General features: G+C 44.6%; 1 protein-coding gene across 1 annotated transcript in view; it reads left to right on the top strand.

The window, feature by feature from the left end:
- LOC311109527 (arf-GAP with GTPase, ANK repeat and PH domain-containing protein 1-like) overlaps positions 1–16487 on the top strand; it is a gene marked incomplete at its 3' end in the record, with an annotated part of 125481 nt that overhangs the window by 72722 nt on the left and 36272 nt on the right. Inside the window, exon 8 of the mRNA XM_084152444.1 lies at positions 14259–14389. Within this exon, the coding sequence (XP_084008570.1) occupies positions 14259–14389 (131 nt within the window). The remainder of the gene's footprint in view (positions 1–14258; positions 14390–16487) is intronic.

Raw genomic sequence — 16487 nt, 5'->3', positions numbered from 1 at the left:
TGAATCCCCATGCCGTAAGTAAATGTTGATTTGTACTAATTTGACATGATTCCAATGGGACTTTCTGGAAGTTCATAGTAACAGTACAATAAAGCCAAGGCTTGTTTTAAATCAAATAAAACAGCCAATGAGTTGTAATGGATGAACAAGAATAAAATATCCTGTTGCATGAGTGGCCTGAACATTTACCATTAAAATAATTGGCACAAATACAGTCATCTGTGTGCATTAGATTTATATGATGAGTGTATGAGGAGGGGGGCCAAATGAACAGGATTGGTTTGTTTTGGCAGGGTCAAGTGCGGTGCTGTGTGTGTGTGTGTGTGTGTGTGTGTGTGTGTGTGTGTGTGTGTGAACATGTAGCGGTTCTGTCACTATGCTTTCGGGGTTCAGCGGTTCTGTGGGTTCAGAGGTTCTCATGGTAGGACCGCATGGCAGGAATGTGTGTGTATTAATATGTGTAAAGTGCATTCAGAAAGTATTCATACTCCTTGACTTATTCCACATTTTGTTGTTACAGCCTGAATTCAAAATGTAATAAATATATTTTTTTCTCACCCATCTACACACAATACCCCATAATGACAAAGTAAAAAAATGTTTTTAGAAATGTTGCACATTATCTCTTTTACTTAAGTATTCACACCACTGAGTCAATACTTCGTAGAAGCACCTTTGGCAGAGATTACAGCTGTGAGTCTTTCTGGGTAAATCTCCAAGAGCTTTCCACACCTGGATTGTAAAACATTTGTCCATTGTTCTTTTCTAAATTCTTCAAGCTCTGTCAAATTGGTTGTTGATCATTGCTAGACAAAACATTATTAGGTCTTGTCACTCAGGAATATACACTGTCTTCTTGGTAAGCAACTCCAGTGTAGATTTGGCCTTGTGTTTTAGATTATTGTCCTGCTGAAAGGTGAATTAATCTCCCAGGGTCTGGTGGAAAGCAGACTGAACCAGGTTTTCCTCTGATTTTGCGTGTGCTTAGCTCCATTCTGTTTATTTTTTTATCCTGAATAACTCCCCATTCCTTAACAATTACAAGCATACCAATAACATGATGCAGCCACCACTATTCTTGAAAATATGGAGAGTGGTACTCAGTAATGTGTTATATTGGATTTGCCCCAAACATAGCACTTTGTATTCTGGACAAAAAGTTAATTGCTTTGCCACATTTTTTGCAGTATTACTTTAGTGCCTTTTTGCAAACAGGATTCATGTTTTGGAATATTTGTATTCTTTACAGGCTTCCTTCTTTTCACTCTGTCAATTAGGTTAGTATTGTGGCGTAACTACAATGTTGTTGATCCATTCTCGGTTTTCTTCTGTCACAGCCATTAAACTCTGTAACTGTTTTAAAGTCACCATTGGCCTCATGGTGTAATCCCTGAGCGGTTTCCTTCCTCTCCAGCAACTGAGTTAGGAAGGACGCCTGTATCTTTGTAGTGACTGGGTGTATTGATACACCATCCAAAGTGTAATTAATAACTTCACCAGGCTCAAAGGGACATTCAACAATAGGTGCCCTTATTTGCGAGGCATTGGACAACTTCCCTGGTCTTTGTGGTTCAATCTGTGTTTGAAATTCACTGCTTGCCTTGTTACGTGACTTGTTAAGCACTTTTACTCCTGAACTAATTTAGGCTTGCCATAACACAGGGGTTGAATACTTATTGACTCAAGACAATTCAGTTTTTAATTAAATTAATTTGTTTAAAAAAAATGTAAAAACATAATTCCACTTTGACATTATGGGTTATTGTGTGTAGGCCGTTGACAATAAAGATGAAAGTAATCAATTTTAAATTCAGGCTGTAACACAACAAAATGTGGAAATTGTCAAGGGGTGTGAATACTTTCTGAAGACACTGTATTTTTATATGACATGCACATAATGGCCTGTGAAGCGCTATCTGGTCAGAGGGCTTTGGCCTGGGCAGGCTGTCTGTATGAGGGATAGGGTGTGATTGGGGTGGTGTTCTGAGAGGGGGGGGGGGGGGGGGGGGGGGTGACAGGGGTCCTGACAGCGCCCTGGCCCCTCGTCCATCAGTGCGCTAATTTAATTATCTTAATTACGGTCGCCATGGCAAGTCGCGCGCACCGCGCCGCTGCAGCCGCCCCCGTGTCAGAGCCGGGATGCAGTGCTTCGTTAGCACACACTAACGAGCTGAGAAGCCTCGCTGTCCTCCTGCTGGAACACACACACACACACACACACACGCTCCAGGGACACTGATTTACGGTATTGTCACTGTCATATACCTTTTATTGCTGTAATTAGCTACTGTGTTGTTGTGGTGTAATGGACACAGTCGGGATTCTAAGATGGCGAAGTAGTGCAGTCCTGTTTCTGTCGTGTGTCTGTAAATAGCCTGTAAATACCCTGTTTTTTTGTATTTTTCGTACATATTTCCCTATCAGACTTTTCATCCTTCTACAAAATATACTTTCCTGCAACCCGCCTCACTCAATGTGGAACGGATTCTATTATTGACTTACCTTTTATCTAGAATCTAGAATCTCCAGTTGAAACTAGCTAGCCAGCTAACTAGCTACTTGCTATTAGCCACAGCTAGCGGTGTTTCACCCAGATCATTGGATTTTTTCCGCGGGATTAATTTTAATCACTGGACATTGATCACCGGATATTCGGCCAGTCTGCACAGCGCGTTATCGACCCAGAACATATCAGTTTTTCTGCCGGAATCACTGATTCTCTGGACCTTTAACTCCGGATTCATCGCTACCAGCTGGCTACAACAACAACAAAACGGACGCTGTGGTCTGGCTAATCATCCCGAGCTAGGCCCATCTCCCGGCTATCTACCTCTCTATCAACCGGACGGGACCACCTAGTGTTGACACGGAGCCCCGCCGATCCTACACGACTGGTCTGCCGACGAAATCGTCTGATGTGGTTACGACGTTAACCACGAAGATTCCATCCATCTGCTAGCCCTGGCCCGTTAGCACACGTTATCCGTGGCCTCTTACTCACTAAACTGAACTAGCTACTGAACTAGCTACTTGCTATTAGCCACAGCTAGCGGTGTTGCACCCAGAATATTGGATTTTTTTTCCGCGGGATTAATTTTTAATCACTGGACATTGATCACCGGATATTCGGCCAGTCTGCACAGCGCGTTATCGACCCAGAACATATCAGTTTTTTCCGCCGGAATCACTGAATTCACTGGACATTTAACTCCGGATTCATCGCTACCAGCTGGCTACAACAAAACGGACGTAGCACACGCTAGCCGTGGCCTCTTACTCACTAGCGCTTCACCACCGGACCTTATGATAACTCAGCTATACAGCTGATATCTGCTGGACTGTTCCTTTTTACGGTACTACATCCTGTTTATGTTTAGCCTCAGCCCAAACATGGTTAGTTTATTGTTGTTTCGGTTATTTCTAATTGTACTATATCACTGTAGACCCCCCCAGCCTAGCTAAACCTGCCTTAGTTAGCTCCTTTGTCCCTCCGCCCATACACTCAGAGACCGACTCAATTGATGCCTCTAGAGATACTATCTCTTTCATTGTTACCCAACGCTTAGGTTTACCTCCACTTTACTCATATCCTTCCATATCCTTGTCTGTACATAATGCCCTGAATCTTTTCTATAACACCCGGAAATCTGCCCCCTTTATTCTATGTACCCAACGCACTAGAAGACCAGTTCTTAAAGCCTTTAGCCGTATCCTTATTCTAGTCCTCCTCTGTTCCTCTGGTGATGTAGAGGCTAACCCAGGGCCTGTAGCCCCCAGTATCACTCCTACTCCCCAGGAGCTATCATTTGATGACTTCTGTAATCGCAAAAGTCTTGGTTTCTTGCACATAAATATCAGAAGTCTACTTCCTAAGTTTGAGTTATTCACTGCGTTAGCACACTCTGCCAACCCTGATGTTCTAGCAGTGTCTGAATCCTGGCTCAGGAAGGCCACCAAAAATTCTGAAATTTCCATCCCCAACTATAACATTTTCCGTCTAGATAGAACTGCCAAAGGGGGTGGAGTTGCAATCTACTGTAGAGATAGCCTGCAGAGCTCTATCATACTATCCAGGTCTGTGCCCAAACAGTTTGAGCTTCTACTTCTAAAAATCCACCTTTCCAGAAATAAGTCTCTCACTGTTGCCGCTTGCTACAGACCCCCCTCAGCCCCCAGCTGTGCCCTGGACACCATATGTGAATTGATTGCCCCCCATTTATCCTCTGAGTTTGTACTGCTTGGTGACCTAAATTGGGATATGCTTAATACCCCAGCCATCCTACAATCCAAGCTAGATGCCCTCAACCTCACGCAAATTATCAACGAACCTACCAGGTACAACCCTAAATCCTTAAACATGGGTACCCTCATAGATATCATCCTGACTAACATACCCTCTAAATACACCTCAGCTGTCTTCAACCAGGATCTCAGCGATCACTGCCTTATTGCCTGCGTCCGTAACGGGTCTGCGGTCAAACGACCACCCCTCATCACTGTCAAACGCTCCCTAAAACACTTTAGCGAGGAGGCCTTCCTAATTGACCTGGCCCAGGTATCCTGGATGGATATAGATCTCATTCCGTCAGTAGAGGATGCCTGGTTGTTCCTTAAAAGTAATTTCCTCTCAATCTTAAATAAACATGCCCCATTCAAAAAATACAGAACTAAGAACCGATATAGCCCCTGGTTCTCCTCAGACTTGACTGCCCTTGACCAGCACAAAAACATCCTGTGGCGTACAGCATTAGCATCAAATAGCCCCCGCGATATGCAACTTTTCAGGGAAGTTAGGAACCAATATACACAAGCAGTCAGGAAAGCAAAGGCTAACTTTTTCAAACAGAAATTTGCATCCTGTAGCACTAACTCCAAAAAGTTTTGGGACACTGTAAAGTCCATGGAGAATAAGAGCACTTCCTCCCAGCTGCCCACTGCACTGAGGCTAGGAAACACTATCACCACCGATAAATCTACAATAATCGAGAATTTCAACAAGCATTTTGCTACAGCTGGCCATGCTTTCCATCTGGCTACCACTAACCCGGCCACCAACTCTGCACCCTCTGCTGCAACTTGCCCATGCCCCCCCCGCTTCTCCTTCACACAAATTCAGACAGCTGATGTTTTGAAAGCGCTGCAAAATCTGGACCCCTACAAATCAGCTGGGCTAGACAATCTGGACCCTTTCTTTCTAAAACTAGCCGCCGAAATTGTCGCAACCCCTATTACTAGTCTGTTCAACCTCTCTTTCATAACGTCTGAGATCCCCAGAGATTGGAAAGCTGCCGCGGTCATCCCCCTCTTCAAAGGGGGTGACACTCTAGATCCAAACTGCTACAGACCTATATCCATCCTGCCCTGCCTTTCGAAAGTATTCGAAAGCCAAGTTAACAAACAGATCACCGACCATTTCGAATACCACCGTACCTTCTCCGCTATGCAATCCGGTTTCCGAGCTGGTCACGGGTGCACTTCAGCCACGCTCAAGGTCCTAAACGATATTATAACCACGATTGATAATAGACAGTACTGTGCAGCCGTCTTCATCGACCTGGCCAAGGCTTTCGACTCTGTCAACCACCGCATTCTTATTGGCAGACTAAATAGCCTTGGTTTCTCAAATGACTGCCTCGCCTGGTTCACCAACTACTTCTCAGATAGAGTTCAGTGTGTCAAATCGGAGGGCCTGTTGTCTGGACCTATGGCAGTCTCTATGGGGGTGCCACAGGGTTCAATTCTTGGGCCGACACTTTTCTCCGTGTATATCAATGATGTCGCTCTTGCTGCTGGTGACTCTCAGATCCACCTCTACGCAGACGACACCATTTTGTATACATCTGGCCCTTCATTGGACACTGTGTTAACAAACCTCCAAACGAGCTTCAATGCCATACAACAATCCTTCAGTAGCCTTCAACTGCTCTTAAACACTAGTAAAACTAAATGCATGCTTTTCAATCGAACGCTGCTAGCACCCGCCCACCCGACTAGAATCACCACTCTCGACGGGTCTGACCTAGAGTATGTGGACAACTACAAATATCTAGGTGTCTGGTTAGACTGTAAACTCAACTTCCAGACTCACATAAAAAATCTCCAATCCAAAGTTAAATCTAGAATCGGCTTCCTATTTCGCAACAAAGCCTCCTTCACTCATGCTGCCAAACATGCCCTCGTAAAACTGACTATCCTACCGATCCTTGACTTCGGCGATGTCATTTACAAAATAGCCTCCAACACTCTACTCAGCAAATTGGATGTAGTCTATCACAGTGCCATCCGTTTTGTCTCCAAAGCCCCATACACTACCCACCACTGTGACCTGTACGCTCTTGTTGGCTGGTCCTCACTACATGTTCGTCGTCAAACCCACTGGCTCCAGGCCATCTATAAATCACTGCTAGGCAAATCCCCGCCTTATCTTAGCTCATTGGTCACCATAGCAGCACCCACCCGTAGTCTGCGCTCCAGCAGGTATATCTCACTGGTCATTCCCAAAGCCAACACCTCCTTTGGCCGCCATTCCTTCCAGTTCTCTGCTGCCAATGACTGGAACGAATTGCAAAAATCTCTGAAGCTGGAGACTCTTATCTCCCTCAATAACTTTAAGCATCAGTTGTCAGAGCACCTTACCGATCACTGCACCTGTACACAGCCCATCTGAAATTAGCCCACCCAACTACCTCATCCCTATATTGTTATTTATTTTGCTCTTTTGCACCCCAGTATCTCTATTTGCACATCATCTCTTGCACATCTAGCATTCCAGTGTTAATACTATTGTAATTATTCTGCACTATAGCCTATTTATTGCCTTACCTCCATAACTTGCTACATTTGCACACACTGTATATATATTTTCTGTTGTATTTCTGACTTTATGTTTTTTTTACCCCATATGTAACTCTGTGTTGTTTTTATTGCACTACTTTGCTTTATCTTGGCCAGGTCGCAGTTGTAAATGAGAACCTGTTCTCAACTGGCTTACCTGGTTAAATAAAGGTGAAATAAAATAAAAATAAATAAATAATGCTACTGGATTTCACCAAGTCTAGGAATTCTGAATCCCTTCATTCCAGATCAACCTTAGAACAGTAGTGAACTAGGAAATCAGTGAACTTGTTGACGAAACAATGCATGATGAAAGTGATTACTACAACCAAGCCAAATGAACTGGGTACTGTGGAGCACAGAAGATCCTATCTCCTCTATACCTGTAGCTCTGAATGACATTCACAAACGTGTTCAGCTCTGTTGCTCTCTTTAAAGTTGAACTGACAGCATTTTAGCAACATTATATCTGATTAAAATCTGTTCATATACACCCACCAAGGAGATTATAACACTTTTTAAAACATGTTCTGACAAGCGAACATTTAGGGTCATTTTCACGTTTTTATAAATTCTTAGAATGTTTGGGAATTACGTGTATACTAAGACGTTTGTGAAAATTCTATAACAATGTACAGTGGGAAAGTGGCCGTGTGTTTGGACAATTAATAGACACTGCAGTAAATAAAACCTAATAAAAACCTAAATCATCCAGGACCGGAGTCTACGCAGACCGGTGCACTATAGCCAATCAGAGCTACAGGAGGCCTTTATGTAAACAAGCCATTTGCCACACAGGCCTACCATCATTCACTTTGAACTGGACTGTGTGTTTACAGGCAGTTGCAACAGCGCGACTTTAATATAATAATAATAATAATAATAATATGCCATTTAGCAGACGCTTTTATCCAAAGTGACTTACAGTCATGCGTGCATACATATTTTTTTTTTGTGTATGGGTGGTCCCGGGGATCGAACCTACTACCTTGGCGTTACAAGCGCCGTGCTCTACCAGCTGAGCTACAGAGGACCACCTAAAGTGGTCCTACAGATGACCACTTTAGATCATTAGAACGCATTCGCCAAAAGCCACAAAATACACCTGAATTGATTTCTGCAAATATGTCAATACCACTGGAGACCTCTTACATTTGGGAACTTTACAGTCCTATTGATCAAACAACCATGAAAAGGTAGGCTCTCTCTCCCTAAGTTATGCACATCAACAACAAGATCAACAACTAATACTAGCCAGAGCAAGATTAGCTAAAATCTAACGAGGAAACATTAGATAAACCCCCTGAAATTCTTTCAGCTTGTTGGCTATCAAAATTGCACTGATAAACGATGGGGAATTGTAGCATATTCGTCCTTCTGCAGCTTGCCTGCCAATGTTGCATGCTTGTCCCAACCAAGCACCCAAACTAACTGGCTAAAGTTGGCTAGCTTGCTAGCTAGCTACTTCCAGACACAAACACCTCACTCTGACCATTTTACTTGCCATAGCAGAGCTGGTTCGCTAGCCTGTTTACATGTTATCTAGAGTGTTCGTAACTAACTATTAAATTTTTTGCCTATATTTACTGACACTGGTCATATTCAGCAGGTGTTGCACATTCGTAAATTCATCAATTATTCTGCGCTCTGGCACACTCAGACCAGAGTGCTCTGAAATCGAAGTAGATAGCCAGAGTGAATTTACGAACGCAAGAGATATGCTAACTGGATAACAGTCGTTCAAGTTCTTGCTAGCTAACCAAATGACACCTGCATCTCTAGCTGTGTATAGCCACCGAAAAATGATATGAGGGGAAAAATCAGTCACTCACACACTCCTCCTAGCAGCTAGCTAGCTAACGTTAGGCTCCGTGTTTTTAGCTTGCTACATAGATACGCTAGCCTATTTGCCACGTAAGACTGACTTGTGATAATTGCCCTTGCTAGTTTGATTGTATTGACATTCCCAGCCTTAGTTACATTTGTCCGTTTATGTCCAAAATATTGAGTAATTGAAACTGAAATGGTGCATCCCGAATAGAGGCAGCAAACAATGTACCAGGCCAGCTGTGATTTACAACCTGAGAGCAATATTTTTGGGACTACCAAGAAATGTATTGGTGAATTATATTAATAATGCATTGAACTGCATCCATCTATTCTGCCAACAATGCCTTAGTGTACGTCATGGAATGTTGAGTCAAATACAACCTATTTTTAAAACCGCTTATAAAGTTGGTTTTGTAGCATAAACTGGGAATATTTTTGACTGATATTATGATTGTCTGTTTCATATCCGCAAAGTAGTTAAACCGCTGTCACCAACGAACTATCATGGTCCAAACACACCAAGACAGTCGTGAAGAGGGCACGACAAAGCCTATTCCCCCTCAGGAGACTGAAAAGATTCGGCATGGGTCCTCAGATCCTCAAAAAATTATACAGCTGCACCATCGAGAGCATACTGACTGGTTGCATCACCGCCTGGTATGGCAACTGCTTGGCCTCCGACCGCAAGGCACTACAGAGGGTAGTGCGTACGGCCCAGTACATCACTGGGGCCAAGCTTCCTGGGGCCAAGCTTCCTGCCATCCAGGACCTCTATACCAGGCGGTGTCAGAGGAAGGCCCTCAAAATTGTCAAAGACTCCAGCCACCCTAGTCATAGACTGTTCTCTCTGCTACCGCACGGCAAGCGGTACCGGAGTGCCAAGTCTAGGTCCAAAATACTTCTCAACAGCTTCTACCCCCAAGCCATAAGACTCCTGAACAGCTAATCATGGCTACCCGGACTATTTGCACTGCCCCCCCACCCCATCTTTTTACGCTGCTGCTACTCTGTTAATTATTTATGCATAGTCACTTTAACTCTACCCACATGTACATATTACTTCAACTACCTCAACTAGCCGGTGCCCCCGCACATTGACTCTGCACCGGTACCCCCCTGTATATATAGCCTCCCTACTGTTATTTTATTTTACTTCTGCTCTTTTTTTCTCAACACTTTTTTGTTGTTGTTTTATTTTACTTTTTTATTAAAAATAAATGCACTGTTGGTTAAGGGCTGTAAGTAAGCATTTCACTGTAATGTCTGCACCTGTTGTATTCGGCGCATGTGGCCAATAAAATTTGATTTGATTTGATTTAACCCAGTGTATTCACATGTACACTAATTACCATGGCAACATATCTAGCATTGTTTCCAAAATTCCAACCAGGGATTGTTTCTTCCAAATATCTATCTCATCTGTGGAAACAGAAGGGGCCCATGTCCTTTTTTCTGGCTACGTTCCTCAGTCCTCACACACACAGAGGGAAATGAGTGTCTGTCAGGATGAGGGCGGTTATTAAGACAAATTAGCTGTGGATTGTTTTGATAACAAATCTAAGGGCCTGTCGGAGTAGATCAGTGTTTGCCCTGGCCTGGCGGCACAGCAGGCGCCGTGCTGACAGTAGACAAAGACAGACATGAGGGGCTGCAGCAGTACACAACACTATCCATGTGTGACCGCACGTAGCTCTTGTGGGGCCTCTGTGTCTGTGTGTCAATGTGGGGCCCTTATTTTTGTTGACGTGAGCCTCGTCTGTGTCCATGTGATGTGGGGCCCCTGGCTGAGAGAGAGAAAGAATAGAGACAGAGTGAGAGAGCAGGTCTAATGGCGGATGGTTTAATTACTGGGTTGTAAGTGAGGTACAACAGTGACCTTTTCCCCAGTGGATCCCTGGCAGGCGCCACACACACACACACACACACACACACACACACACACACACACACACACACACACACACACAGCAGGCCACAGCTAGCACCTCATCATCTGACACGTTAGCTCTTTCTGACTCATTAGTTAATATTTATAGCAGGCCTCCACTGACCGCACCACGACTTTCTCTCTCTCTGGCTCTCGGTCTTGGTCACTCTCTCTCTGTCTCTCTCTTGCTCTCTCTCTCTCTCTCGGTCTCTCTCTTGGTGTCAGTCTCTCTCTCTCTCTCTCACGGTCTCTCTCTGGCTCTCTCTCTCTCTCTCTCAATTTCAATTTAAGGGCTTTATTGGCATGGGAAACATATGTTAACATTGCCAAAGCAAATGAAGTAGATAGTAAACAAAAGTGAAATAAACAAAAATGAACAGTAAACATTACACTCAGAAGTTCCAAAAGAATAAAGACATTTCAAGTGTCATATTATGTATATATACAGTGTTGTAACAATGTGCAAATAGTTAAAGTACAAATGGGAAAATAAATAAACATAAATATGGGTTGTATTTACAATGGTGTTTGTTCTCTCTCTCTGGCTCTCTGGCTCGCTCTCTCTTGGTCTCTCTCTCCTTTTCTCTCCTCTCTCTCTCTCTCGCGCTCTCTGTGTGTGAGTCCGTGTGTGAGTCCGTCCCTCTCTCTTTTTTCACACTCTCTGTCCAGTAGGGTGTTGGAGAGAAAAGGTTAGCTGTCTCACCTCCTCATCCTGTTAGCTGTCTCACTTCCTCAGCCTGTTAGCTGTCTCACTTCCTCAGCCTGTTAGCTGTCTCACCTCCTCATCCTGTTAGCTGTCTCACCTCCTCATCCTGTTAGCTGTCTCACCTCCTCATCCTGTTAGCTGTCTCACCTCCTCATCCTGTTAGCTGTCTCACCTCCTCAGCCTGTTTGCAGTCTCACCTCCTCAGCCTGTTAGCTGTCTCCCCCCTCAGCCTGTTAGCTGTCTCCCCCCTCAGCCTGTTAGCTGTCTCACCTCCTCAGCCTGTTAGCTGTCTCACCTCCTCAGCCTGTTAGCTGTCTCACCTCCTCAGCCTGTTAGCTGTCTCACCTCCTCAGCCTGTTAGCTGTCTCCCCCCTCAGCCTGTTAGCTGTCTCCCCCCTCAGCCTGTTAGCTGTCTCACCTCCTCAGCCTGTTAGCTGTCTCCCCCCTCAGCCTGTTAGCTGTCTCACCTCCTCAGCCTGTTAGCTGTCTCCCCCCTCAGCCTGTTAGCTGTCTCCCCCCTCAGCCTGTTAGCTGTCTCACCTCCTCAGCCTGTTAGCTGTCTCACCTCCTCAGCCTGTTAGCTGTCTCACCTCCTCAGCCTGTTAGCTGTCTCCCCCCTCAGCCTGTTAGCTGTCTCACCTCCTCAGCCTGTTAGCTGTCTCACCTCCTCAGCCTGTTAGCTGTCTCCCCCCTCAGCCTGTTAGCTGTCTCCCCCCTCAGCCTGTTAGCTGTCTCCCCCCTCAGCCTGTTAGCTGTCTCACCTCCTCAGCCTGTTAGCTGTCTCCCCCCTCAGCCTGTTAGCTGTCTCCCCCCTCAGCCTGTTAGCTGTCTCACCTCCTCAGCCTGTTAGCTGTCTCCCCCCTCAGCCTGTTAGCTGTCTCCCCCCTCAGCCTGTTAGCTGTCTCCCCCCTCAGCCTGTTAGCTGTCTCCCCCCTCAGCCTGTTAGCTGTCTCCCCCCTCAGCCTGTTAGCTGTCTCCCCCCTCAGCCTGTTAGCTGTCTCCCCCCTCAGCCTGTTAGCTGTCTCCCCCCTCAGCGTGTTAGCTGTCTCCCCCCTCAGCCTGTTAGCTGTCTCCCCCCTCAGCCTGTTAGCTGTCTCCCTCCTCAGCCTGTTAGCTGTCTCCCTCCTCAGCCTGTTAGCTGTCTCCCTCCTCAGCCTGTTAGCTGTCTCCCCTTCCAGTCTGCCTGGTCTGTAGCGGTTAGCTTTGGCCTCTCCTCTCCTCCAGTCTGCCATAAATCTGATCAGAGGGGAGACCTTTCCATTAGAATAAATGGCAGCCTCTCAGAGGAGAACTAAGATTGATGGTTAAAGTTAAATTGTATTAGCCGTGCAGTTTAAATATTTAACACAGCCTTATCATAACTGTTCTTAACACTTAAAGTAATATACAGCCCAGCCCTGGCTGTATATGTGGACCTGTATCACATATATCTTCTACAGATCAGCTCTGTCTATTGTACGTCACTGTTGTCCAATGGCTGGATGTTAGCCATAGAGGACGGTCTTTTAAAGGCATAGAATTGTTGCAGTGATTGTATTCAGGGTTTTAAGGCTGGGCAATTTATTGTGTGTGTCAATATTGCAATATGAATTCAAACCATCTTTACTGCATGGAAAGACAATTTTTGGCATATCCCGGGATCCCAGGTTAGCGGTTTTGATTGAACAAGTGGCTCTGCATTTGACCAGTGTTTCACTGCCAGGTTCACGGGATTGAACTGGGGACTGAGTTTTACCACATAAATAGTATGAGTTTTACCACAGAAGCTCAGAGTTTTACTGTAGTGTTTAACCACAGAGAGAGCCGGTCTCTCCTCCTGCCCTTGGCACAGCCCTCTCACCTGAAGGTAAATGTTTATGACTGGCTCCTCATTAAAACACAGGCCTTTTAATGGGACCAATTAAAACAATGGTTTCATCTCACACCAAATGAAACCTGGCCCTGTTTATTGGGGCTGGGGATAATGGAGTCTGATACTGGGGGAAGAGGGATATATTATTAACCCTGTCCTGCCCAAACTAGATGGATACGATGAGATAATCTCTGATAACTTGCTCTGTCTATTGATTTTTAACAAATATAAGTCCTTGGAAAGAGAATGTATTCACAGACATGTTTGTCATTTGTGAGGGGTCTTTCCTAGTCCTGCTATACAGCTTTGTATTGTCCCCATTTCCAGAAAGTAAAACACACTCAAGAAAAAAGTTAAACTTCGAGAATAGAAGTTGCATTTTATAGTTAGAGAGAGTTTGTAAAAGGAGCATTCCCCTCCATCTGAGAGATGTAGATTTGAACAGCTGCACTCCTACGAGGCCCCTCCCCCTCCCCTCCAGGGGGCCGGATCAATGGCCTCGATCGCCACGGAGATGACGGAACGTTTGAATAGCCCTCCCTGATTGGGCCAGAGCCCTGGGCCTGGGGATCGATAGGAGGCAGCTGAGCACCCATTGATTGACATTGCCCTTTTCAATAACACTGATAGCCCACTCTCTCTCTCTCCTGTATAATAATTGTGAAATAATCACTGGAGCTGTTAGCAGGTAAAGGATGTGTGTGGGGCGGTGTGGAAGGCGGACGGTGGGTCTCCTGTGGACCAGATAGATAGGAGATTCACAGACAGGGCTGCTGGAGCTGCCTGCGTCAGCGTTATGAGAACTAATGGACTGTTCTGGTCTGAACTAGTGTACCATTAACTAGTGTTCCTCAGGCGATCTCTCTCTCTCCTCTCTCTCTTTCTCTCTCTCTCTCGTCTCCATCTCTTCCTTCGATTAGTTGGTCTAGCGTTCTCTAGATCTCTTCTCTCCATTTCTCCATTTCTATCTCTTCTCCCTCTCTCTCGTTTCTATTAGGTTGTCTAGCCCTCTCTGGCTGGACAACCGTAGCTTCTCAACAAAAGTATTTATGTGTATCCGTTGGGAGAATAGACCCTCTGAATGACGACTGTGTGTTGTTTTGTTGCAGTGGCCCAGAAGATCGTGGCGACCAGGAAGAAGCAGCAGCTGTCCATTGGTCCGTGCAAGTCCCTCCCCAACTCCCCTAGCCACTCCTCTGTGTGTTCTGCACAGGTGGCTGCAGCAGTACACATCAGCCAGGTAGGTACACACACACACACACACACACACATAAATACATTTACCGACAGACACAATTTACTGACACACACTGACTCACAAACAAAATGGCCACATTATGGACCTGAACTACATTCCCACCGTCCATATTTGTTATTTCTCCCTGTCTTCCTCTATCATGTTTCTCCCAGCAGCAGCATCTATCTGTAGCCATGCACACACACACACCGTTTACCACCCTGTCATGTCTTCCATCCACAGAGCTCAGTCCCCCCATTGATTTGTCATTAAAACAGCATCACTCAACTTGTCTCCATAGCCCAGCTCATCCCCTGAGAATCAGGGTTGTTTTCACACCGTAACAGTACCCTCCTACTGCAGAATGGCCCTCAGTGTATCTTCAATGTTACCCATAATCCTCTCCCAAGCTGGGGCTCATGTTGTACAGTACAGTGTTATGGAATCTAGGTAGAATGAGAGAGGTTATGAGTGAGACAGATGTAGTGACTCTCTGTCGTTATGAAGAGGGGATACTGTAACTCACCAGCTGTATAATAGTGTAGTGTCTGTCATTATGAAGAGGGGATACTGTACCAGCTGTATAATAGTGTAGTGTCTGTTATTATGAAGAGGGGATACTGTAACTCACCAGCTGTATAATAGTGTAGTGTCTGTCATTATGAAGAGGGGATACTGTACCAGCTGTATAATAGTGTAGTGTCTGTCATTATGAAGAGGGGATACTGTACCAGCTGTATAATAGTGTAGTGTCTGTCATTATGAAGAGGGGATACTGTACCAGCTGTATAATAGTGTAGTGTCTGTTATTATGAAGAGGGGATACTGTACCAGCTCTATAATAGTGTAGTGTCTGTCATTATGAAGAGGGGATACTGTACCAGGTGTATAATAGTGTAGTGTCTGTCATTATGAAGAGGGGATACTGTAACTCACCAGCTGTATAATAGTGTAGTGTCTGTCGTTATGAAGAGGGGATACTGTACCAGGTGTATAATAGTGTAGTGTCTGTTATTATGTAGAGGGGATACTGTACCAGGTGTATAATAGTGTAGTGTCTGTTATTATGTAGAGGGGATACTGTACCAGCTGTATAATAGTGTAGTGTCTGTTATTATGAAGAGGGGATACTGTACCAGCTGTATAATAGTGTAGTGTCTGTTATTATGAAGAGGGGATACTGTACCAGCTGTATAATAGTGTAGTGTCTGTTATTATGTAGAGGGGATACTGTACCAGGTGTATAATAGTGTAGTGTCTGTTATTATGTAGAGGGGATACTGTACCAGGTGTATAATAGTGTAGTGTCTGTTATTATGAAGAGGAGATACTGTACCAGCTGTATAATAGTGTAGTGTCTGTCATTATGAAGAGGAGATACTGTACCAGCTGTATAATAGTGTAGTGTCTGTTATTATGAAGAGGGGATACTGTACCAGCTGTATAATAGTGTAGTGTCTGTCATTATGAAGAGGGGATACTGTACCAGCTGTATAATAGTGTAGTGTCTGTTATTATGAAGAGGGGATACTGTACCAGCTGTATAATAGTGTAGTGTCTGTTATTATGAAGAGGGGATACTGTACCAGGTGTATAATAGTGTAGTGTCTGTCATTATGAAGAGGGGATACTGTACCAGCTGTATAATAGTGTAGTGTCTGTTATTATGAAGAGGGGATACTGTAACTCACCAGCTGTATAATAGTGTAGTGTCTGTCATTATGAAGAGGGGATACTGTACCAGCTGTATAATAGTGTAGTGTCTGTTATTATGAAGAGGAGATACTGTAACTCACCAGCTGTATAATAGTGTAGTGTCTGTTATTATGTAGAGGGGATACTGTACCAGGTGTATAATAGTGTAGTGTCTGTTATTATGAAGAGGGGATACTGTACCAGCTGTATAATAGTGTAGTGTCTGTCATTATGAAGAGGAGATACTGTAACTCACCAGCTGTATAATAGTGTAGTGTCTGTTATTATGTAGAGGGGATACTGTACCAGCTGTATAATAGTGTAGTGTCTGTTATTATGTAGAGGGGATACTGTACCAGCTGTATAATAGTGTAGTGTCTGTTATTATGAAGAGGGGATACTGTAC

Source organism: Coregonus lavaretus (assembly GCF_964263955.1).
Source record: "Coregonus lavaretus genome assembly, chromosome: 35".
In the NCBI taxonomy this organism is placed as follows: domain Eukaryota; kingdom Metazoa; phylum Chordata; class Actinopteri; order Salmoniformes; family Salmonidae; genus Coregonus; species Coregonus lavaretus.
Note: the sequence above shows the minus strand (reverse complement) of the source record. Positions and strands in the feature narration are given on the sequence as shown.